Below are 23622 nucleotides of genomic sequence, written 5' to 3'. Positions count from 1 at the left end.
ATCTAAACATACAGAGAAATGTGTTGTTCGCATTGACAACCAACACACCGGAGGATGTGCTGAGGGCAGCCTACAAGGTCGCCACACATTCCAACACCAAATCGCATGTCCACCATGTTCAGCAGAACAACACAAGCAACAGCAACCACAAACGGGCCCCTTTCCTCGCACCCGCTCAGACACTGTCCCAGACTTGCAGACCTGTACGGGGCAAGGTTTCACTCTTCGGTGGTTAATGTCATTGTTGGTTCCAGGTACTGAGTGACGAGGTGAAGAGGAAGCAGTATGACACGTACGGGACGGCAGGGTTTGATGCAGGCGCAGGCAGGGGCCAGCAGTACTGGCAGTCGGGCCCTTCACTGGACCCAGAGGAACTCTTCAAGCGCATCTTTGGTGAATTTTCTGGATCTCGATTTACAGATTTCAACAGCGTGTTTGACCAGCCACAGGAGGTGAGTGAGCATTATCCTCAGAACTGCTACTGCCAAGGCTGAGCCTCTGTTCCCTCGCCTAAACACTGGATTGAAAGCACTTCCCTCCTGAAGAAATGTTTGTGGTACATACATGTGTAGAACCTTCCAGGTTATATTCTGAGCCAATGAGTTGCCTTGTACAATATGAAGCATCCTCACCATACATGTCATGACCCCTTTACTACCTTTGGAGAGGAGATTTAGGAGCCTGAAGACCTCACACTCAACATTTTAGATTTCTGAATGGTCCATGAATACTGCCTCACTTTTTGCACTTTTACTTTTCTTTTTGTAACTCATAGTATTTTTTAACGTTTTACACTGTACTGCTGCTGCAAATCAACAAATTTTCGAGCCTGTGTCACCAGTTAAAATAATCCTCATTCTGAGGCTCGCTCATGTCTTACCTTTCAACACCTAAGAGTTTTGAGTTTAATTCTCAACCTTTTCAATGCCATGGAGCCTTACCATTAACCAAGGGGTCCACGGACCCCAGGTTGGAACAATACAGCATGCAGAGAGGCTCTTCGGCCCAAGGAGTCCACACCGAACAAGTTGTCCCCAAGCTCCTGATTACCTGCATTCGACCTAAGTCTCTGCAGGGCTTCTCCCCTCCATGTACCTATTCAAGAACTTTGTAAATGATGCTGTTGTACCTGCCTCAGCTGTTTCCAGATTCTTTGGGTTCGGTTGCATGCTGCCTTTTGGGAACTAGCCCGTCAGTAGCCGAGGGGTTTCTACAAAATGTGTAGAATTTCAACAGATATGCAGTGGAGAACATTCTGACCAGTTGCATCACAGTCTGGTATGGCCACGATTGCACAAGATTGGAAAAAGCTGCAGCAAGTTGTAAACTCAGCCAGCTCCATCATGGGCACGAGCCTCCCCAGGATCAAGCACATCTTCGAAAGGTGATGCCTCAAAAAGGCAGCATTCATCATGAAGGACTCCCATTACTCAGGACATGCCCTCTTCTCATTGCTACCACCAAGGAGGTACAGGAACCTGAAGTCACGCATTCTGAAACATTTCCCCTCTGCCATCAGATTTCTGAATGGGCAATGAACCCATGAATACTTTCTCAGTATTTTTCTCTCTTTTGTACTACTTACTTGATTTTTTATTTTTATGTATATTTATTATAATTTCTAGCTTTTATTACTATGTATTGCACTGTACTGCTGCCACAAAACAGATTTCATGACATATGCTGGTGATATGAAACCAGATTCTGATTCTGAACCCTATTGCTCCCTCAGTACATCATGGAGCTGACGTTCACGCAGGCCGCCAAGGGAGTGAACAAGCAGATTACCGTGAATCTGGAGGACACGTGCCAGCGGTGCGATGGCAAAGGGAATGAGCCAGGAACCAAAGTTCAGCACTGTCATTACTGCAACGGAACAGGCATGGTGTGTACAAATTAAACAAAAGGCCACTCGGCCCATCTGTCCATGCTGACTTGTATTGAGATCAGTGACTGTTTTATCTTCCATAATCTTACAAAAAGGTAGTTGGCATGAAATTGGTACTTATTGGTTTATCTTGATGATTCTGATGGGCAGTGTGATTAATGTTTGCTCTACAGAAGAGCTGGGTAAAGTCATCAGAGCGGCCTCCTCCCACTCTTGTGGTGTTCTCTCTTCAAGGCCAGAGTAATGAGAAGGACTAGTTTATTTGTCACATGTGCATTGAAACATACAATGAAGTGCCTTGTTGTTATCAATGACCGACACAGTCCGAGGATGAGCTGGGAGTAGCCCGGAAGTACAGCAAGATGTTGTTTTGTAGTCCAACAGTGGACTTGTGTAAAGGGACAAAATTGTTCACACACTTGTTTTTATATCATGGAGGGGCTGGGATGAGAGACAACCCTCTTCTGCAAATGGATTGTAAAGCTAAGGTTCCTGTAGCAGGGCATGAGTTGTGTCGAGGATGGAGTGTGTATGATGAAAATATTACAATGAAGTGGGAGTCAGGAGACAGATACATTAGCAAAGTGGTCATTCAGCAATACTAGCACTGTGGTGTGATGATCTGCACCAAAGTTCATTTGTTGGGTTATGTGGGAGGAAAGGTTAGATTGATCTTGGAGCAGGTTAAAAGTTTGGCACAACATGGTGAGTCGAAGGACTTGTATTGTGCTTAGTGTTCTATGTTCAAAAACCTCACAGCAAATGAGGAATTTCATTATGGGCAAATAAATGAAATATAACTGAAATCCAGAGTCAGTGAGGTGACAAAATCTTGTCAGATTAACAGTTCTTAAGATACCCTAGCAGGGAAGACAGTGGAACAACAATGGCAGGTATTTCTGGGAATAATGCAGAAGGTGCAGAATCAGTTCATTCCAAAGAGGAAGAAAGATTCTAAGGGGCGTAAGGAGCAGCCGTGGCTGACAAGGGAAGTCAAGGACAATATAAAAATAAAGGAGAAGAAGTATAACATAGCAAAGATGAGCGGGAAGCCAGAGGATTGGGAAACTTTTAAAGAGCAACAGAAGATAACTAAAAGGCAATACAGGGAGAAAAGATTAGGTACGAAGGTAAGCTAGCCTAGAATATAAAGCATAGTAAAAGCTTCTTTAGGTATGTGAAGAGGAAAAAATTAGTTAAAGACCAAAGTTGGGCCCTTGAAGACAGAAACGGGTGAATTTATTATGGGGAACAAGGAAATGGCAGACGAGTTGAACAGGTACTTTGGATCTGTCTTCACTAGGGAAGAGACAAACAATCTCCCAGATGTAATGGTGGCCAGAGGACCTAGGGTAACAGAGGAACTGAAAGAAATTCACATTAGGCAGAAAACGGTGTTGGGTAGACTGATGGGACTGAAGGCTGATAAATCCCCAGGGCCTGATGGTCTGCATCGCAGGGTACTTAAGGAGGTGGCTCTAGAAATCGTGGACACATTGGTAATCATTTTCCAATGTTCTATAGATTCAGGATCAGTTCCTGAGGATTGGAGGGTAGCTAATGTTATCCCACTTTTTAAGAAAGGAGGGAGAGAGAAAACAGGTAATTATAGACCAGTTAGCCTGTCGTCAGTGGTGGGGAAGATGCTGGAGTCAATTATAAAAGATGAAATAGCGGCACATTTGGATAGCAGTAACAGGATCGGTCTGAGTCAGCATGGATTTACGAAGGGGAAATCATGCTTGACTAATCTTCTGGAATTTTTTGAGGATGTAACCATGAAAATGGACAAGGGAGAGCCAATGGATGTAGTGTCCCTGGACTTTCAGAAAGCCTTTGATAAGGTCCCATATAGGATATTAGTGGGCAAAATTAGAGCACATGGTGTTGAGGGTAGGGTACTGACATGGATAGAAAATTGTTTGGCAGACAGGAAACAGAGTTAGGGATTAACAGGTCCCTTTCAGAATGGCATGCAGTGACTAGTGGGGTACCACAAGGCTCAGTGCTGGGACCGCAGCTATTTAGAACGTACATTAATGATTTAGATGAAGGGATTAAAAGTAACATTAACAAATTTGCAGATGACACAAAGCTGGGTGGCAGTGTGAAATGTGAGGGGGATGTTATGAGAATGCAGGGTGACTTGGACAGCCTAGGTGAGTGGGCAGATGCAGTTTAATGTGGATAAATGTGAGGTTATCCACTTTGGTGGCAAGAACAGGAAGGCAGATTACTATCTGAATGGTGTCAAGTTAGGAAAAGGGGAAGTACAACGAGATCTATGTGTCCTTGTTCATCAGTCACTGAAAGTAAGCATGCAGGTACAGCAGGCAGTGAAGAAAGCTAATGGCATGTTAGTCTTCATAACAAGGGGAGTTGAGTATAGGAGCAAAGAGGTCCTTCTGCAGCTGTACAGGGCCCTGGTGAGACCCCACCTGGAGTACTGTGTGCAGTTTTGGTCTCCAAATTTGAGGAAGGACATTCTTGCTATTGAGGGAGTTCAGTTTCAGTTCACGAGGTTAATTCCCAGGATGGCAGGACTGTCATATGTTGAAAGATTGGAGCAAGTGAGCTTGTATACACTGGAATTTAGAAGGATGAAAGGGGATCTGATTGAAACATATAAGATTATTAAGGGATTGGACACGCTAGAGGCAGGAAACATGTTCCTGATGTTGGGGGAGTCCAGAACCAGAGGACACAGTTTAAGAATAAGGGGTAGGCCATTTAGAACGGAGTTGAGGGAAAACTTTTTCACCCAGAGAGTTGTGGAATCTGTTCACCCATCTGTGGAATGCTCTGCCTCAGAAGGCAGTGGAAGTCAATTCTCTGGATGCTTTCAAGAAAGAGTTAGATAGAGCTCTTAAAGATAGCGGAGTCAAGGGATATGGGGAGAGGGCAGGAAAGGGGTACTGATTGTGGATGATCAGCCATGATCACATTGAATGGCGGTGCTGGCTCAAAGGGCCGAATGGCCTACTCCTGCACCTTCTGTCTATTGTCTAAAGAGGAGAATCTGAGGGCTTTGCTTACTGTTGCAGCCTTTGCCTCTAGACTAGAGCTTCATAATTCAGGCTACCTCCCCATGGAAATGATGGAGTTGGCCACAAGAGTTGGTATGTGAGAAGGCCACTGCAGTTCACAGGAGAGCAAAGGATGCCAGCCATGCTGTCAGTTCCTCAGTCTGAAGTTATTTAGTGATACAGCATGCTCCTGACAACCCCAATTTAACCCTAACCTAATCAGAAGACATTTTCCAATGATCAATTAACCTACTCAGGGAAAACCCATGCATTCCACAGGGAGGGTGTACAGAGACTCCTTACGGGCGGCACCAGAATTGAACTCGGATCTCTGATGCCCTGAGCTGTAACGGCATCGTGCTAACTGCTACAACACCGTGTGGCACCTGCGGGTCTAGGGCTTTGAATTGCTGCTGGGTTTTTCAGGAAGCATTTCTGTTCGTATAAAGAGTAATGGGAATACTTCTGTGACATTTACATTGAAACACAGTCATGGGCATGCCATGTTGGCGCTAGAAGCATTGCCCCTACCACAATCCTCATTAATTTGATGTAAATGACTGTATGCTTCAATGCAAGGTGACAAATGAATCTAACATTGAACTGCCTTCAGTTCATCAATAACCCCAAGGACATAAACTGCCCGAGCTCTGTCGGGGCAGCAGAGTGACCACATGTTTTCCTGTTTCTCTGGCAGGAAACCCTGAACACCGGTCCGTTTGTGATGCGTTCCACGTGCCGCCGGTGTGGTGGGCGGGGATCCGTGATGACTACGCCCTGCATTGTGTGCCGAGGGAGTGGACAGAGCAAGCAGAAGAAGACGGTTGTGGTGCCGGTTCCAGCTGGTGAGAATTGGTCAACAGTCAGGCCTCTGGCCTGAGAACTGTGGCGAGGGTGTAACAGAGGCAATCTCAGCAAACCCAAGCATCGCGCACTACCTTGAAGTGTGGAACTGATTCTCTTAGTGCCTTAGATCCTCTCTGCCCAGCCCAGCTCTATCATCTCCAGTTCAGGAGGTTCACAAGAATGATTGGGTTAACATATGAGGAATGTTTGATGGCTCTGAGCCTGCACTAGAACATTGAGGAGGGATCTCATTCAAACCTATTGAGTATTGAAAGGCCTAGATAGAGTGGATGTGGAGAGAGTCTGGGACCAGAGGACAGTGAATCTGTAGAGGCCAAGTCATTGGGTATATTTAAAGGAGATGTGATTAATCAGGGCATCAGTGGTTACTGGAAGAAGGCTGGGGAATTGGGTTGAGAGGGATAATAAATCACAATGCAATGATGAAGCGGACTTGATGGGCTGAATGGCCTAATTCTGTTCCGATGTATTATGGATTCTGTTTAACAAATCAAAATTTGAAACGAGATTCTGCAGATCCAAAGCAACACACAAAATTCCAGAAGAACTTGGTAGGTCAGGCATTATCTATGGGGGGAATAAACAGTCAGCACTTTGAGTCGACATTCAAATGTATTTATCACGTATACATCAAAAGTTGCTGTAGAATGTTGTTTGTGTTTACAACCAACACACTCTAACGATGTGAAGTTTCTGTCCTCGGTCCATCACTAATATAACATTATATTCCCCACACCTGTGAAGTTTTTGCTGTCCTGGGCAAAGCGTTTGCCTTACTAAGCCACAATTCCTCCCAGTAAGATGCTTTCAAGGGTGTATCAATAAAAATCGGTAAGCGTCAAAGGTGACATGCCAAATTTTTGTTTTGGCTATAAAAAAAGTAGAGGTGTTCATTTAGCTTTCCTGGCTGTGGCATCTACGTGGTTGGACCAAGACAGACTATTGACGTTCACCAACAAGAGGTTCTGCAGATGCTGGAAATCCAGAGCAATGCACACAAAATGCTGGAAGAACTCAGCAGGTCAGACAGCACTGGAAAGCAATAAACAGTCGGTGTTTCAGACCGAAACCCTTCATCTGCTCTGGAAAGGAGGGGGGAGCAGAAGCCACAATAAGAAGGTGGAAGGGGGTGGTGAAGGAGTACAAGCTGGTAGGTGATTGGTGAGACCAGGTGAAGGGGGAAGGTGCATGGCTGGGGCGGTGGGGGTGTCAATGTAAGAAGCTGGCAGGTGATAGGTGGAAAAGGTAAAGGGGTAGAGAAGAAGGAATTTGATAGGGCTTCTCTAGCTCTTTTCCACCTGTTGCCTCCCAGCTTCTTATGTCATCCCTCCCCCTCTCCCACACCCCCACGTACTTGGCCTCACCTATCATCTTCCAGCTTGTACTCCTTCCCCACCCACAATCTTCTTATTCTGGCATCTTTCCTCTTCCTTCCCAGTCCTGATGAAGGGTCTTGGCCAGAAATATTGACTGTTTATTCACCTCCATAGATGCTGACTGACCTGAGTTCCTGCTGCATTTTGTGTGTGTTGGTGTTCACCTCTGGGTGTGTGGAACTGAGTAGATCATCTGCAGTGTGAATGTCAGCACAGGCCAGAGACCGAGTCACCTCTTTCAGCTTTTGCTGTTGTTATACCTCCATCGAGCTGGGATCGTGCCCTCACTGTCAGTGAGCAGCCAGTGTCCAGTAGATGCGGCTAGACAATAACTGACTCTCTTTCCAAGAGCAACAGCTGACTCTGGGCCAGCTTTATCCAGTCATTCTCTGAGAGCAGTCTGCTGCTGGTCCTGGCACGAGTGGGCAGACTGGCTCTGGCCTGCACACGGCGCTGAACTGAATTGAACACTCCTGGACTGTTTCAATTACCTTGTGGCTTGGTGTTTAATATTATGTGTTTTTCACTGGCTTTTTGGCTTTTGCATGATTTGTTCTTTTTTTTTTGCGTGTTGGGTGTGTGATGTTTCCTGTGAATGAGTTCCATGGTGTTTCTTTGTTTTGTGGCTGTCTGTGGGAAGACGAATCTCAGGCTGTAGACTGCGTACATAGTTCAACAATAAATGTATTTTGAACCTTTGGTAGCCATGACTGCTGTCCCTGACGTAGTGTGTGTATGTTACAGGTGTGGAGGACGGACAGACTGTGCGGATGCCCGTGGGACGCAAAGAGATCTTCATCACCTTTAGGGTCAGTCACCATATGGAAAAGCATTTCTTTCTCTTCCCTTCCCCCCTCCCCCGGGCTGATGATCCTCAGTGTTACCAGGATTGAAACACAAGCTCAGGAACGTGCCCTTCAGCCCATCGTATGTTGCAATCGTGATACCAATTTAAATAACCCCACCTGCCCTTGTGGTCCACTTCCTTCCAATTCCTGCCTGTCTAAATTCCACTTCAATATTGCCGTTATTTCTGCTTCCAGATACACACCACTCTGTGTAGAAACAAACACTAACTCTCAAATTTTCCCAGTCTTACATCTTCCAGCAGAAAAGACCACCCTACCTATTACCTCTGGTAATTTTATGAACTTCTATCAGGTCACTTCTCAGCTCCCGAAGCTCTAGTGGACCAACCTCCTAATCCACTCTATTTCAAGCAACACCCGGTGAATCTCTTTCTTGAACATCTCCACATCCTTCCTGTAATGGGGCAGCAAGACTGCACACAAAACTCAAATGGAGCCTATTGGAAGTTCGATATGACTGCAACAGGGCTTCCCAATGTCCTCACCAATGAAAGCAAGCACGCTGAACAGTGCCATTCTGCCTGTGTTCTCACTCTGTGCACTCTCCCTCTGTACATCATTGTTCCTCAGGTCCTACCCTTCACCATATCCAATCCTGCAGTGCAGCACTCTGCGCTCCATCTGCCACTTCTCCACAATTTGCTTAAGACTGTTGTACGATACTGTACAACACCTTTTTACTGGCTCTGCTCCAGGCCAGCATCCATTTATTGCCCTCTTCCCAGCAAGTGACAATAGGTAATCTATGGCTCTTTGGTCTCTTCAGAACCAGCTTGAATCACACAGGGAAAATACAGACCCCAACAATTACAAATCTGCATGTACCTCACAAATAATTTCTGATCCTGAGTCCAGCAGGTTACCTGGAGCATAATTGTGTCGACTTTAAATCACTGATCAAGCCAAGCGACTTTAGCTTATAAAATGGAGAACACAGTCTCTTCATAAAATGGCAGTTTTCATCTCCAAGCACATGGCGAGAAAAAGACGACTGGTCTGACTGCTTCCTCCATCCTCAATTCACTGATTTGTAGACTGTAGTTCTTTCAGGCCTACATAGCTAGTGTGCCTAAGACTTTTGCACAGTACTGTAGTAATTTTATGTATTGTACTGTACTGCTGCCGCAGAAATTATTTCATGACATTTTTGAGTGATGATAAAGCTGATTCTGATATGGGTCTCTATTGTGGACTGAGAGTAGGAAGGGGACAGGGGGAGGGGAATCGTGGTGGGAAAAGGGGAAGGAGTGCGAAGTGCCAGAGAGACATTCTGTAATGATCAATTGTTCAAAATCAAATGACCTTGCTTGGTGTCTCAGGGGCTGGGTGTGTCTTCCCTCTCACCTCCCCCGGCATTTCTTCTCTCCAACTTGTCCCACATTCCTCCCGTGGCACTGCACCCTCGCCATTCCCAACATCCTTTACTCCCACCAGATTTACAAACTTGCTGTCTGCTCCACGTTGACAAATACAGAACTGTGCAAAGGTCTTAGGCACCCGAGCTGTATGTATTTATTAGCTTCTTGAATGCCTCTATCATAGCCGCCATCCCTGGCAGCAGATTTCAACACTCTGAGCTTAAAAAATCCACAACCTACACAAAGGAGCATCATTATTAGCATGATGCTATTCCAGTGTCCTCTGTAATGAGCTTGTATGTGGAATGTCTGGGTTTGTTCCCACATCCAAACATGTACGGGTTAGTAGGTTAACTGGTCATTGTAAATTGTGCCATGATTAAGCTGGGGTTAATTCAGGGTTGCTGTATCTCTAAATGTAATCTCCCATGAACTAACTCCTTCTCATCTTTAATTGCATGCCTTACAGTATTAGTTACCTGTTTTATTGAGTTTGCTTCCTTATCTGTTCTGTGTCAAAAGCAAGAGGTGAACCTGTCTGATTACATGGGGAGGGAAGCACACAATGTGTATAGCAGATGATTTTGGCCTGACGGTTAACAACCAGTACTGTGTGGGAGTGAGGGAATGTCTTTCTGGAGGGCTATTTAATCTTGAATCCTGAATGCTTCAGACTTTCTCTTTGTCATTTAGGTTCAGAGGAGCTCGACATTTCGACGGGATGGAGCAGACATTCATTCTGACCTGTATATATCCATAGCCCAGGCCATACTCGGGGGCACCGCTCGAGCTCAGGGACTACATGAAATGATCAACATCACGGTGGGTGTCATTGAGTTGCAGTTTGACCCTAGTATATCGGAGCAGAATTAGGCCATTCGGTCCACCGTCTTCACCATTCTATCATGGCTGATCCCTCTCAACCCCATTCTCCCATTACCTTTTGACACACTGACTAATCAAGAACCAGTCAACCTCTGCTTTAAATATACCCCAATGACTTGGCCCCTGCTGCTGTTCATCGCAGTGAGTTCCATAGATTCACTACCCTCTGGGTAAAGAAATTTCTCCTCATCTCTGTTCTAAATGAACATCCCTCTATTCTCAGTCTGTGCCCTCTGGTCCTAGACCCCTCAACTATAGGAAAGATTCTCTCCACATACACATTATCTCTGCGTTTCAATATTCAATACATTTTAATGAGATACCCCTCATTCTTCTAAACTCCAGTGAGTACAGGCCCAGAGCCATCAAGAGCTCCTCATATGTTAACCCTTTCATTCCCTGAATCATTCTTGTGAATTTCTTCTGGACCCTCTCAAATGCCAGTGCATCTTTTCCCAGGCAAGGGGCCCAAAGGTGCTCACACAACTCCCAAGTGTAGTCTGACATGTCGTATGAAGCCTCAGCGCTACAGCCTTACTGTTATACGGTAGTCCTTTTGAAATGAATACTAACATTGTGTCTATCTTCCTTACCACTGACTCATTCTGAAAGTTAACCATTAGGGAACTCTGCACAAGGACTCCTAAGTCCTTTTGCACCTCGAATAGAAACATAGAAAACCTACAGCACAATACAGGCCCTTTGTTCAAGAGCAAGGGATAATAGCTGTTCTTGGACCTGGTGATGAGTCCTGAGGCACTTGTACCTTCTACTTGATGGCAGCAGCAAGAAAAGAGCATGGCCTGGGTGCTGAGGATCTTTGATGGATGCTGCTTTTCTATGGCACGTTTCAGGTAGATGTGCTCTAAATTTGGGCCCCTTATCTAAGAAAAGATGTGCTGACATTGGAGAGGGTCCAGAGGAAATTAACAGGAATGATTCTAGGAATGAAAGGGTTAATGTCTGAGTTAGTCCCTTTGCAAGTGTGACCAAGACCCCTGCTACAGCTGGTTTCACTCTTGGACTGGTTGGCCTTCAATGCTGTGACTGGCCTCCAGAGGGCAGCAGCTGTGTGATGGTTAGACTGGTTCACCACAGTCTTGCACCAACACGTTGACTTAAAATTTTCATCCTCAAATATTACTTTCAGAATCAATGTATCACTACAAGGATCAAATTTGTAGCAATAGAGCACAGAAGTAAGCCCTTTGGCCCAACAATAATTGTGTATGGCTTTTCATTGATTCTATTCTGTTTCTTTGTATTTACTGTGAATGCCTGCAAGATGATGAATCTCAGAGCAGTATATGTACTTTCATAATAAATTTTCTTTGAACTTTGAACTTGTCCATGCCAACCAAGATTCTCTTTTAAGCTGATGCCATTTGTCTGCATTTGGCCCACATTCCTGCAAACTTCACCTATCTGTGTACCCACATTTTGTGTTGCTTTTTGGGGTGGGATGGTAGCACAGCAGTTTACGCTATGCTTTACTGTGCCAGCAATCAGGATTCAGCTCCTGCCACTGTTTGTGAGGAGTTTGTACGTTTTCTGTATGACTGCGTGGGTTTCCTCCAGGTCACCTCCCACACTTTGAAGTAGCAAGTTCTAGCACGCTCTCTTGGTACTGACTGTAGCAACATTTACAAACTCCCCAGTACAACCTCAAACTGTGTTGGGCATTGATGCAAATGACACATTTCACTGTATGTTTCTCTGCACATGTAGCAAATAACACTAAACTTTATACTTAATTGTATTGGCCTGTATCACCATGTCTTCAATATCATTGGCATTCGTCGTCTTGTGGCAGCAGTACATTGCAATACATAATAAAACCACTATAAGTTACAATAAATGTATAATATTGAACAATTATATTATTTAGTTAATAATATTAAATAATTAAAAAGTTAAAAAAGGAAGAAAATAGTGAGGTAGTGTACATGGGGTCATTGCCGATTCAGAAATCTGATGGCAAAGGGGAAGAAACTGTCCCTGGAGCATTGAGTGAGTTCCATCATCTGCCACGTGTTGTATTGAATGTTGTACTGTACTCGCTGCCGGATGGTGATGAGTGTCGACCCTCTGCTACCTGGAATTGATTATACGCCTTGTCTGTCTGCAGATCCCAGCTGGAATTCAGGTTGATCAGAGGATTCGACTAGCTGGCAAAGGTATCCCAAAAGTCAATAGCCATGGATATGGAGATCACTATATTCACATCAAGGTGAAAATCCCAAAGTGAGTATGCTGCTTGTTGAGGCAGGAGCTAGAGGCAGCTGAAAACCCCTAACTGTTAGGTTTATATCTTACAGTTGGCCTGTCTGGGGGTGGGGGGGGGGGGGGGGGTTGATTTACAGCAGTTTTTGTATAGAAGTAAACTACGTATAGAGTGTCCTGTCTGGCTGCATTGTGTGCTACGATTGATGCAAGACCCTACAAAAGATGGTAAAAAAGCGCAGAGATTGCTGGGGTCTCCCTCGCCTATTTGTGACATTAACTGGGAGTGTTCTAGACAAAGGGCCCAAAACATCATTAAGGATCCCTACCACCCATCCCGCAATCTCTTCACCCCACTACAGTCAGGAAGGAGGTACAGGAGCATCAGGACTAGGACTGTCAGACTGAGTGGTAGCTTCTTCCCTCAGGCTGTGAGACTAATGAATACCCTGTACCACCAGGGTCTTGTCACTGGGACAGTGAGCTGTTTACTGTTTACCTGTGCTGCATTCTATGTGCATTTTGAATTATATTTTCAATTTATTTATGGTGATTCGTTTTATGTGTTGTATGTGATTATATCTGTCGGGGGCGGTTGGCTCACAAATAGAGAAAGCTTGGAGACAGTGCGAGAGGGAGGATAGGCAGGTGATAAAGAAGGGATATGCTCAGACCAGTGGTTTGAGATGTGTCTATTTTAATGCAAGAAGCATCATGAACAAAGCAGATGAGCTTGGAGCATGGATCAGTACTTGGAGCTATGATGTTGTGGCCATTACAGAGACTTGGATGGCTCAGGTGTCAGATCTCTCAGTGGGAGAGCCTTTTGGAGAATCTATCTCCTTTACCATAGCTTTGGAGAGGGATAGGAACAGACAAGTTAGGAAAGCCTTTAATTGGAGTAAGGGGAAAAATGAATCTATCAGGCAGTGCATCCAGAGATACCGGCCACGTGACAGACGCACTGCCACCTGACTGGTCGGAGGACACACCACATGCCAATCAACATTTGGTCCCTCCCAACTAATCAATGCACACCTAAATTATTGGTCACCTTAATTGGATTATCACACCCAGCCCCATGCTATAAAAGGTGAGACGTCCCTGGTCTCTTACAGACCACCTCATTGGAGGTAAGTGCATTGATTTATGCTTGGGAAGGTCTATCGTTTGTCCTGGTAAGGGAGTCGCGGCTATCCAAGGTCAAGAGGGATAGCTGTCGTAGTGCTTTTCCCTTGTTCTTTGTTTGTGTAACCATACCCTGTCCCCACACCGCTTCCTGTGTATTGTAGTTGCTTGTGTTGACCCAACTTCCCCTTTAATAATAAATTCCTTATTATTAAAAATGTGTGTGTCCAGGCCTCTACTGTTGAGACTCAAAGAACCAGTTATTTCCATCACAACAGGCAGGAACTTGGAAGCATAAACTGGGAACAGATGTTTTCAGGGATATATACAACAGAAATATGGCAAATATTCAGGGGCTATTTGTGTGACTTTCTGCATAGGTACGTTTTAATGAGACGGAAAAGATGATAGGGTACAGGAACCGTGGTGTAGAAAGGCTGTTGAAAATCTAGTGAAGAAGAAAAGAAAAACTTACGAAAGGTTTAGAAAACTAAGTAATGATAGAGATCTAGAAGATTATAAGGCGAGCAGGAAGGAGCTTAATGAAATTAGGAGAGCCAGAAGAGGCCATGAGAAGGCCTTGGAGAGCAGGATTAAGGAAAATCCCAAGGCATTCTACAAGTAAAGAGCAAGAGGATAAGACGTGAGAGAATAGGACCAATCAAGTGTGACAGTGGAAAAATGTGTATGGAACCGGAGGAGATAGCATAGGTACATAATGAACACGCAAACACGAGGAAATCTGCAGATGCTGGGAAATTCAAGCAACACACACAAAATGCTGGTGGAATGCAGCAGGCCAGGCAGCATCTGTAGGGAGAAGGACAGTCGACATTTCGGGGAGTCCTGACGAAGGGTCTCGGACCGAAACGTCGACAGTGCTTCTCCTTATAGATGCTGCCTGGCCTGCTGTGTTCCACCAGCATTTTGTGTGTGTTGTCTATAGGAAGAAGTTGAGATTTCCCCCTCCCCCTCCCACTTTCATATCTCTTACTATCTTTTCTTTCACCGGACACAGTGTAAGTGCCAGGAGGGAGATCAATGGGAAGGGATCTCCCTCCTGGCACTTATCCTTGTAAGCGGAACAACTGCTACGTCTGCCCTTACACTTCCTCCCTCACCACCATTCAGGGCCCCAGACAGTCCTTCCAGGTGAGGCAACACTTCACCTGTGAGTCTGCTGGTGTGGTATACTGCGTCCAGTGCTCCCAGTGTGGCCGCCTATATATTGGTGAGACCCGGCGCAAACTGGGAGACCGTTTCGCTGAACACCTACACTCTGTCCGCCAGAGAAAGCAGGATCTCCCAGTGGCCACACATTTTAATTCCACGTCCCATTCCCATTTTGATATGTCTATCCATGGCCTCCTCTGCTGTCAAAATGAAGCCACACTCAGGTTGGAGGAACACCACCTTATATTCTGTCTGGGTAGCCTCCAACCTGATGGCATGAAGATTGATTTCTCTAACTTCTGTTACTGCCCCTCCTTTCCTTCTTACCCCATCCCTATTTATTTATTTGTTTTTTCTTTTCCCTCTCTTTACCCTCTCACAATAACTCCTTGCCTGTTCTCCATCTTCCTCTGCTGCTCCCCTCCCCTTTTTCTTCCAAGGCCTTCCATCCTAATTACTCCCCCTTCTCCAGCCTTGTATCCCTTTTACCAATCAACTTCCCAGCTCTAGGCTTCATCCCTCCCACTCCTGTCTTCTATCATTTCGGGTCTCCCACTCCCCCTCCCACTTCCAAATCTCTTACTATCTCTCTTTTCCGTTAGTCCTGACAAAGGGTCTGGACCCAAAACGTCGACTGTACTTCTTCCTATAGATGCTGCCTGGCCTGCTGCGGTCCACCAGCATTTTGCGTGTGTTGCTTGAATTCCAGCATCTGCAGGTTTCCTCGTGTTTTTGTTTATGTATAGTTTTTTCATAAATTCTATCGTAATTTATTTTCCTATGAATGGTTGCAAGAGAATGAATCTCAGGGTAGTATCTGGTAACATTTGTACTATAGGATCATGGACATGCAGAAATCTGATGGTGGAAGGGAAGAAGGTGTTCCTGAATTGTTGAATGTGGCTCTTCAGGTTCCTGTATCTCCTCCCCAATAGTAATAACCATAAGCATTCGTTTGAAATGCCATTTCACCTCCTTAAACATGTTTGATCAATGTCACCTGGATCTTCGTGGGACTGAGTGCTCGGCTTAACGTGGTGTCTGCTTAAAGGCTGGCTTAAAGCAAAATTTTACCCCACACATTTAAATCACGTACTCCCCTTTTTGACATGGGATTTGAAGTGTCCCTCCAGGTGGTTGGATTTTTTTTTAAAGTATTCTGCTATGGATAAAGGGAAAATTGTGAATATTGTACTAAGATTTCTGGAAGATTTTTGATAAGTTACAGTGTCAAAGGTTTCTGAAGACAGTAACATCTCAGAATGCAGGTGATACCATTTTGGCAAGCAGAGAGGGGAGATGAGGTGCAGAGAGGTCTCTTCATTGACAAGTGATGTGCCACAGATCAGTGTGGGACATCAGCTTACAATCTGTAAAAAGATGGATGAAGGCATTGAAGGAATGGTTGGTAAATTTGATGAGACAGAGATAAAAAGGAAGCCATGAAGAGTTTAAAGTGGCTATGAAGAGGTATTCAGATAGGTTAAATGTGTGGGTAAAGATCTGGAATATTTGTACAATTATTGTCTTTAAAGAAAAGTTATAGTGGTAAATTCCTATGATGAGATATTTGTCTAACAAGTGAGGATTTACAGTTTTTATTTTATTGCTTGGAGAAATAAAGGGAAAAGTTGTTGGCTGTGGAGTAATGACATTATCACCCCCACAGCCCCTCCACTCCTTGTGTGATTTCACTGGGATCCACTGAGGGGAGACTACACCAGAGAAAAAATGTCCTTGTGCCTCAGGGCAGCCTGTGTTACTGGGATGAATTATAACCAAGTGATTAATTTTTACTCGAGCAATATGGGTGAAATGAGGTCCCACGTGGATGTGTTTCTCCAAATTTGAGTTTTATTGTGGGTCCCAATGGTCTGCTGAATGTTCTTTCTTTATCTGTGCTTGACAGGAGACTGTCCCCCAGGCAGGCTTCCCTGATGGCAGCATATGCCGAGGAGGAGGTCGATGTGGAGGGCACAGTTAATGGAATAGTTAACACGGCTGCAGGTGAGAACATTGAAATACAGTGATAGTACACACGGCTAGTGTGTTTTTGATTTAATTTTTATTAGTTTTTCAAAACATTTTACAAATTAAAGACCCCAAATCCCAATGAGGAACATTAAAACAGTGCAAAATTAAGCATACAATAACAATATGCTACAAAGGAAGAGAATTTAGCAAAAAAAAAGCACCTGAATTAAAGACAAGTACTTAGTGTCCTCCCCAAGCCCCACAACACAAGAAAAAACAACAGCAACTCCAGACCAACCACAACACAATATAGAGAGTATAAGTCAGGACAGCCAAACTCCCAGACTGTGAATACACTCAGCAACAGAGGGTATTAATGCCTTCTACCAGAGAAAAAAAAAGGAGCTGAAAGCAAGGGACCGAAAGGAAAAAAAAACACCCTAGTCAAGAGGAAGGTTATGAAAGTACTCGATAAAAGGTCCACAGACCTTATGGAACTTTAGATCCGAATTGAGAGCTGAATAATGAATTTTTTTCGAGGTCCAAACAGGCCATGATGTCGTTAAGCCATTAAGCATGAGTGGACAGGGCGGCATCTCTCCATCTGAGGAGGATCAAGCGTCTAGCCAGGAGAGAGGCAAAGGATAATATTCGGCATTTGGTCGGACCCAGACATAAATCTGTCTCACCCCAAAAACCGAACAGAGCAATTAAGGGGTTTGGTTCCAGGTGCTGATTCAGAATACACGATAACGTAGTGAAGACATCTTTCCAGAATTTCTCCAAGCTAGGACAGAACCAATACATATGGATGAGAGAGGCCACGCCCCTCTTGCATTTATCACAGAGTGGACTAATGCTAGGGTAGAATCGAGATAGTTTAGATTTAGACAAATGGGCTCTATGAACAATCTTAAACTGTAAAAGGCAGTGGCGAGCACAAAGAGAGGTTGAGTTAACCGATTTGAGAACTGAATCCCAGCTCTCCTCAGAAAAGGAGATATTTAAATCCTGCTCCCAGGCCATTTTGATTTTATCCATGGGGGCCTGTCGTAAGGCTGCTAGTTTATCTCGGATGATTGATATTAAGCCTTTACCTAGTGGATTCATGGAAAGAAATAGGTCCATAGCATTTTTCGCAGGCATTTCAGGAAAGTTAGGAATTAAAGGAGCAATGAAGTGTCGGATTTGGAGATATCTGAAAAAATGAGCATTGGGCAGATTGAACTTAACAGAGAGCTGCTGAAAAGAAGCAAAGCGATTATCAATGAAAAGATCTTCAAAATGTCTAATGCCCTTCCTATACCAAACATGGAATGCTGAATCGTATGTAGTAGGTAAAAAAAGGTGATTATGAGCAATAGGGCTGGAAACTGAAAACCCCTGGAAACCATAGCATTTCCTGATCTGAGCCCATATACGCAAAGTGTGTCTAACAAGAGGATTAGCTATTGATCTGGGCAGACTACTAGGGAGTGCAGAGCCAAGAAGTGCAGAGGTAGATAATTCTTTGGTGGAGCTCAGCTCCATCGCCACCCAGTTAGGGCACTCGGGTTGGCCATGGAAGAAAGACCAGAAGGTAGCACAACGTATATTAGCTGCCCAATAATATAAACGAAAGTTAGGTAAAGCCATGCCACCCTCTTTTTTAGATTTTTGGAGATGGATTTTATTAATTCTAGAGCGCTTATTCTGCCACAGATATGACAAAAATAATAGAGTCTAAGGAATCAAAAAAAGATTTAGGAATAAAAATTGGGATAGATTGAAATAGGTATAAAAATTTGGGGAGAACATACATTTTAACAACATTAATACAACCTACCAAAGACATAGATAGAGGTGACCATTGTACCAGACTCTGTTTTATAGCATATGAAAGATTGGCAAAGTTTTAACGAAAGAGATCTTTAAACTCCCATGTGACTGTAATTCCAAGATAAGTAAATTGATTATGGACTACTTTAAAAGGGAGATCATGAAATGTTAGTTCTTGTGCTTCTTTATTAATTGGGAGAAGTTCACTCTTATGTAAATTAAGTTTATAGCCAGAGATCTGGCTAAACTGGTCAAGAAGTGAAAACATTAGGGGTAAGGATGTAGACGGATTTGAGAGAAAGAGTAATAAGTCATCGGCATAGAGAGAAACTTTATGCTCAACACCCCCTCTCCAAATCCCAGTCAATTCAGGGCAGTTTCGAAATGCTATCGCCAGAGGTTCCATAGCCAAATCAAAGAGAAAGGGACTTAAAGGGCATCCCTGGCGGGTGCCATGTTTGAGATTAAATACTTGGGATTTCTGAAAATTGGTTAAAACAGAGGCAGTAGGACACAGGTACAGCAAACGGCCGGTGTGTTTTATAGATTAAACCCCATGCGCGTGTGAATCATGTAGCTTAGTGGTCAGCACAATGCTTTACAGCACTAGTGATCAGGGTTCAGTTTCCGTCGCTGACTGTAAAGAATTTGTACGGTATCACTGTGACCCCGCAGATTTCCTCCCACATTTCAGAGACATGTTGGTGAGTTATGGGCATGCTATGTTGGAAGCATGGCGGTGCTTGCAGGCTGCCCCCAGCACATCCTTCGACAGTGTTGGTCATTGACACAGACAATACATTTTAATGTATGTGTCACTGTACATGTGACAAATCAAATTAATCCTTTCGATAACTTTGAACATAAGAAATCAGAGCCTGTTCTTCTCTTCAACAAGACCGTGGCTGAACCGCCTCATGTTTTTCTCGTATTTTCCCAGATTCCTTCATTCATCCTATATCCAAAAATCTATCGGTCTCTCTTTTGTATGCAACCGATAACTGAACCTATAGTGTAGAGAATTCCTAAATTTCACCAAACACAGAACTTTTCCCAGTCTCTCCAAGTAGCCTAGCTGTTAGTGATTATTTAGGGAGTCAACACAGAACAGGCCCTTCTGGCCCAACAAGCTGCACCCCCCAGTAACCCACCGATTTAACCCCAGCCTAATCACAACACCTTTTACAATGACCAATTAACCTGCTAACTGGTATGTCTTTGGACAATGGGAGGACACCAGAGCAGATGGACAAAACCCACACACACACAGGAAGAATGTACATATTTTCTTACAGAGGACAACGGAATTGAATGCTGAACTCTGACACAGCTATGTTGCCACGGAGCCCCACAATAATATTGTGTAATTGTGAGACTCACTCACTGTCTCCCCCTCCCCTCTTGAACCCACTGACATGTCTCACTGAGGACTGAGGTCAACTCTTAGACTGTATAGCACAGAGGTTTCCCCTACTTGATCTCTCCTCATTAGATAGACCTGTCACCCAAAAACCAATCTCACAGATCTCTTCACTCCCACTACAGCCAGGATATAAGACCAACAATATACGCAATACACTAAGTGTGGTGCCACCAGGACCCTGCATAACTGTAAAGTAGGCCCCTGTTGATTGGGCCGATCATGGATGTTGGGTCTTTGCTGTCATAGGTAAGTCAGGGAGGTACAATATGGAGAGCAGTCTGTTGCCCATGCAACAGGTTACCCCTCTACCCCTACATGCAGCTGATGAATCCAGTGCGTGGCAGAAACTGATACAGCTTGGACCAGCTGTGTCGTAGGAGGTACCAGTCAGCGTTGAATGACTGGCAACATTGACTCCAGTTCTGGCTTTTTCCCTTGGTGTTTACCCCAAAAGCCTTCCCCATGAGTGGGTATAAATGCAGGACATTGATTGTGAGGTCAGGAGTCCATTTTTATCATACTGGGGTCCTTTCAATAGTTTGTATATACAGCAAAATGAAAACTGCCCTCGAGCCTGGTAGCACACACTTTCGGCTTCAGTATCTTCTGTCCATTGGGAGAGGGAAGAAGAGAGAGTGTCCAGGGTGGACAATGACAGAAGTGTATATGAGTTTTACTGAATTGTATAACCTGACATGTTGTACACACCTGCCCTGTTGTCAACTCACCCAACCCATCTCTACCGCTTGAAATTTGGTATTTTCTTCAGTACCCATGATCCCAGTTAGTTGTGCATTATTTTTCTGCACCTACCGATAGTTTTTTTCTCATTTAGCTAGATTTCTGTGCTCTTGTGAAGGAGGGGGAAATAACGTTAAGTTGCACATCTTGGGTGTTTGACCCAAAAGATTTAAAGGGGAATGATTAGGTTGCCATTAACACTGCTTCACCCATTTATTTTGATTTGACTGGCTTGTGCTGAGTCCCATGTTGCTGGCAATTTCTCTTTCCTTGATATCTGACCCTGGGCTTTCACTGTTTGTATCTACAGGCACTGAAGCCCGGGCAAGGACAGAGACTGTGCAGAGAGAGTCAGAGAAACCACAGGCAGAGCCAGGGGAAAACAAGGAAGGATTCCTAACTAAATTAAAGCGAATGTTTAGTTGATGTTTCTGAGGTAGGACATCTTGTTTTCCCTTCACAATTCGGACTGTTCAGTTTGTCCAACTCCTGAGAGCTTTGGTATAAGTGTAGTGAGAGGATGTGGCTGTGTCAGTTCTGCTCCACATTCACTCACTGAGCCAGTTAAGTAAATGGATAAAAGATGGAAGCTTCTCTTGCAGATATCATCATGAGAGAAATAGGTTTTGAGACTGCACAGATTGGTGCTCAGCTCTTGACTATTTACAATCTACACTCTGTGGCCACTTTATTAGGTACATGTGCTTGTTAATTCAATTATCTTGTGGCAGCAACTCAATGCATAAAAGTGTGTAGACATGGTCAAGAGGTTCAGTTGTTGATTGGACCAAACATCAGAATGGGGAAGAAATTTGATCTAAGTAACTTTCACCGTGGAATGATTGTTGGTGCCAGACAGGGTAGTTTGAGTATCTCAGGAACTGCTGCTCTCCTGGGATTTTCACGCACAACAGTCTCCAGGATTACAGAAAAAAAACCTTGTTAATGAGAGGTCAGAAGAAATGGCCAGATTAGTTTAAGCTGACAGGAGGGTAATAGTAACTCAGATAACCAGATGAATCAACAGTGGTGTACAGAAGAGCATCTCTGAACAGACAACACATCAATTCTTTAAGTAGAAGACCAGAAACATGCACTCAGTGCCCTCTGAGTGCATGTTAACTCAAACAGAAGTATGTAGAGATGATTATACAAAGGTATAATCAGGTTTTAAGGAGAATATTGTGCTAAATAAATTGGCTTGGCAGAGAATTGGCAGGTGATTATATTGTAGGAAAATGTGAGGCAAAGTGAAATATTTGCATGAATAAGAATGTTTCAGGGGATGAGGTGTCTTATATAAAACACAGTTAACTGACACAAACGGAGTTGGGCAAATGGACTGTTACCTTAAACAGCAAAGAGACAAAGTGTTGCCAAACACGAGCAGTATATTGGCAAGAATGCATTTGGAATACTTGGTACAGTTTTGGTAACTTTCTGGGGTACACTTGCATTTCTGAGAATGTTCATTGATTCCCGAGTTGCAAGGTTGACGAGGTTGTGCCTCGTACGAGATTCCTGGTCTAAGTGGATGGTCTCAGTACAAGAGTTGGAATTCTGAAGATGGGGATGAGAAATTTCTTAATTCCAACATGTTGAGAAACTGGGCTGTGGAAGACTCAATGCTAAGATGTAGATGTTTGGAAGATAGTGGAGTCTAGCAGATTCAGATTTATTTACTACATATACATCAAAACATAGTGAAATGTGCTGTGTGGTGCTACGGTAGCAGAGCTTGGAGAGTCAGAATTCAATTCCGATGTCATCTGTGAGGAGCTTGTACCTACTCCCCACGTTTTCTACCATGTACCAGTTAGTGGGTTTGTTTTGTTCCATGATTAGGCTAGTGTCATATTGGTGGGTTACTGGTGGTGCAGCACAAAGGGCCGGCAGGGCCTAGTCCATGTATCTCTAAAGACAATGTTGTCAACAAACAATCTAAAGATTTGCTGAGGGCAGTCTGCAAAACCCTTTCCTCCCTCTCACCATGTGGATAGTCCTTTAACTCCAGGACAGGCCTCCAGGTAAACAGGCATGAAAATCAGCCATGGTCTTAAAGAATGCACATCGTGTGGTTGAAGGTTTAGAAACTACACAGCAGCCCTGGTTATTCCTTGCACAGCCTGTGTGAATGTTCTGTGAACATAAAATCCTTGTACTACCTCAGGCACTGCTTCCACACAACCTGTTCTTGCCTAGATCACAACTGTAATAAACCTGTCATGTTTCAAAGAATGTCCTTTAATTCCAGGAAAACGCTCGAGTGGGAACTGAGCCCAGACTCCTGTACTCTGCAGCATGTATAATGACTCACCGTTATCAAAAGGGGCAGAGGGCTGCTGGAGGAATTCCTTTCCCATGGAACTGGATGAGCAACACAAGCCGGACTCATTTTCCAAGAATGTCGTTACATTTAATTTTAGTTTTGATTACTCTGTACAGTGATGTCAATAGCTCTGTAAATATAGTGATAGATCCAGTATTGCACTATGTGATTGATGTTTTGGATGAGATAAAATTGTGCTGCTACTTGGAGCTGTCTTTCATTGGAGAAATTTCCCACCTCTCTTCCCTACTTACTTCCTTAATCCCATTACATCCCACTGGAGCATAAGCGGCGGTTAGTATCTCACCAGAGTCCTCTGTCCTAGACTAGTCTTTCACATCGTCTCCAGCTGTAACCCATCTTCTTGGTGCATTTGTCCTCTCCCAAATATGATGTCTTCGGAGCTTCTGGTGGCATTTATGGGATGGGCTTCTCTTTTCACAGCCAGGCTTGAGACTGCTGGCCACTTTTACCCCTGCTGGAGTGTTCTGGACTCCTGCTGGAGTGTTGCAGCAGCAAGTTTGAGTAGCTCCAAACACTCACT

The 23622-nt window shown here is 44.2% G+C and overlaps 1 protein-coding gene across 2 annotated transcripts in view; it reads left to right on the top strand.

The window, feature by feature from the left end:
- Nucleotides 1-23281, top strand: part of dnaja3a (DnaJ heat shock protein family (Hsp40) member A3a) — a 28345-nt gene extending 5064 nt beyond the window's left edge. The window contains exons 4-12 of one of the 2 annotated variants that reach the window (XM_059978886.1): nt 255-452; nt 1733-1885; nt 5612-5759; nt 7902-7966; nt 10078-10206; nt 12398-12513; nt 16703-16800; nt 21060-21185; nt 23004-23281. In XM_059978886.1, the coding sequence (XP_059834869.1) occupies nt 255-452; nt 1733-1885; nt 5612-5759; nt 7902-7966; nt 10078-10206; nt 12398-12513; nt 16703-16800; nt 21060-21175 (1023 nt within the window). In that variant the 3' untranslated portion in view covers nt 21176-21185; nt 23004-23281. The remainder of the gene's footprint in view (nt 1-254; nt 453-1732; nt 1886-5611; nt 5760-7901; nt 7967-10077; nt 10207-12397; nt 12514-16702; nt 16801-21059; nt 21186-23003) is intronic. The other variant, XM_059978887.1, reaches the window with a different exon arrangement.
- Nucleotides 23282-23622: the final 341 nt, after the last annotated feature.

Source organism: Hypanus sabinus, chromosome 9, assembly GCF_030144855.1.
Source record: "Hypanus sabinus isolate sHypSab1 chromosome 9, sHypSab1.hap1, whole genome shotgun sequence".
Taxonomy (NCBI): domain Eukaryota; kingdom Metazoa; phylum Chordata; class Chondrichthyes; order Myliobatiformes; family Dasyatidae; genus Hypanus; species Hypanus sabinus.
The sequence above is the reverse complement of the archived record's forward strand: the minus strand, read 5'-3'. Positions and strand labels throughout refer to the sequence as shown.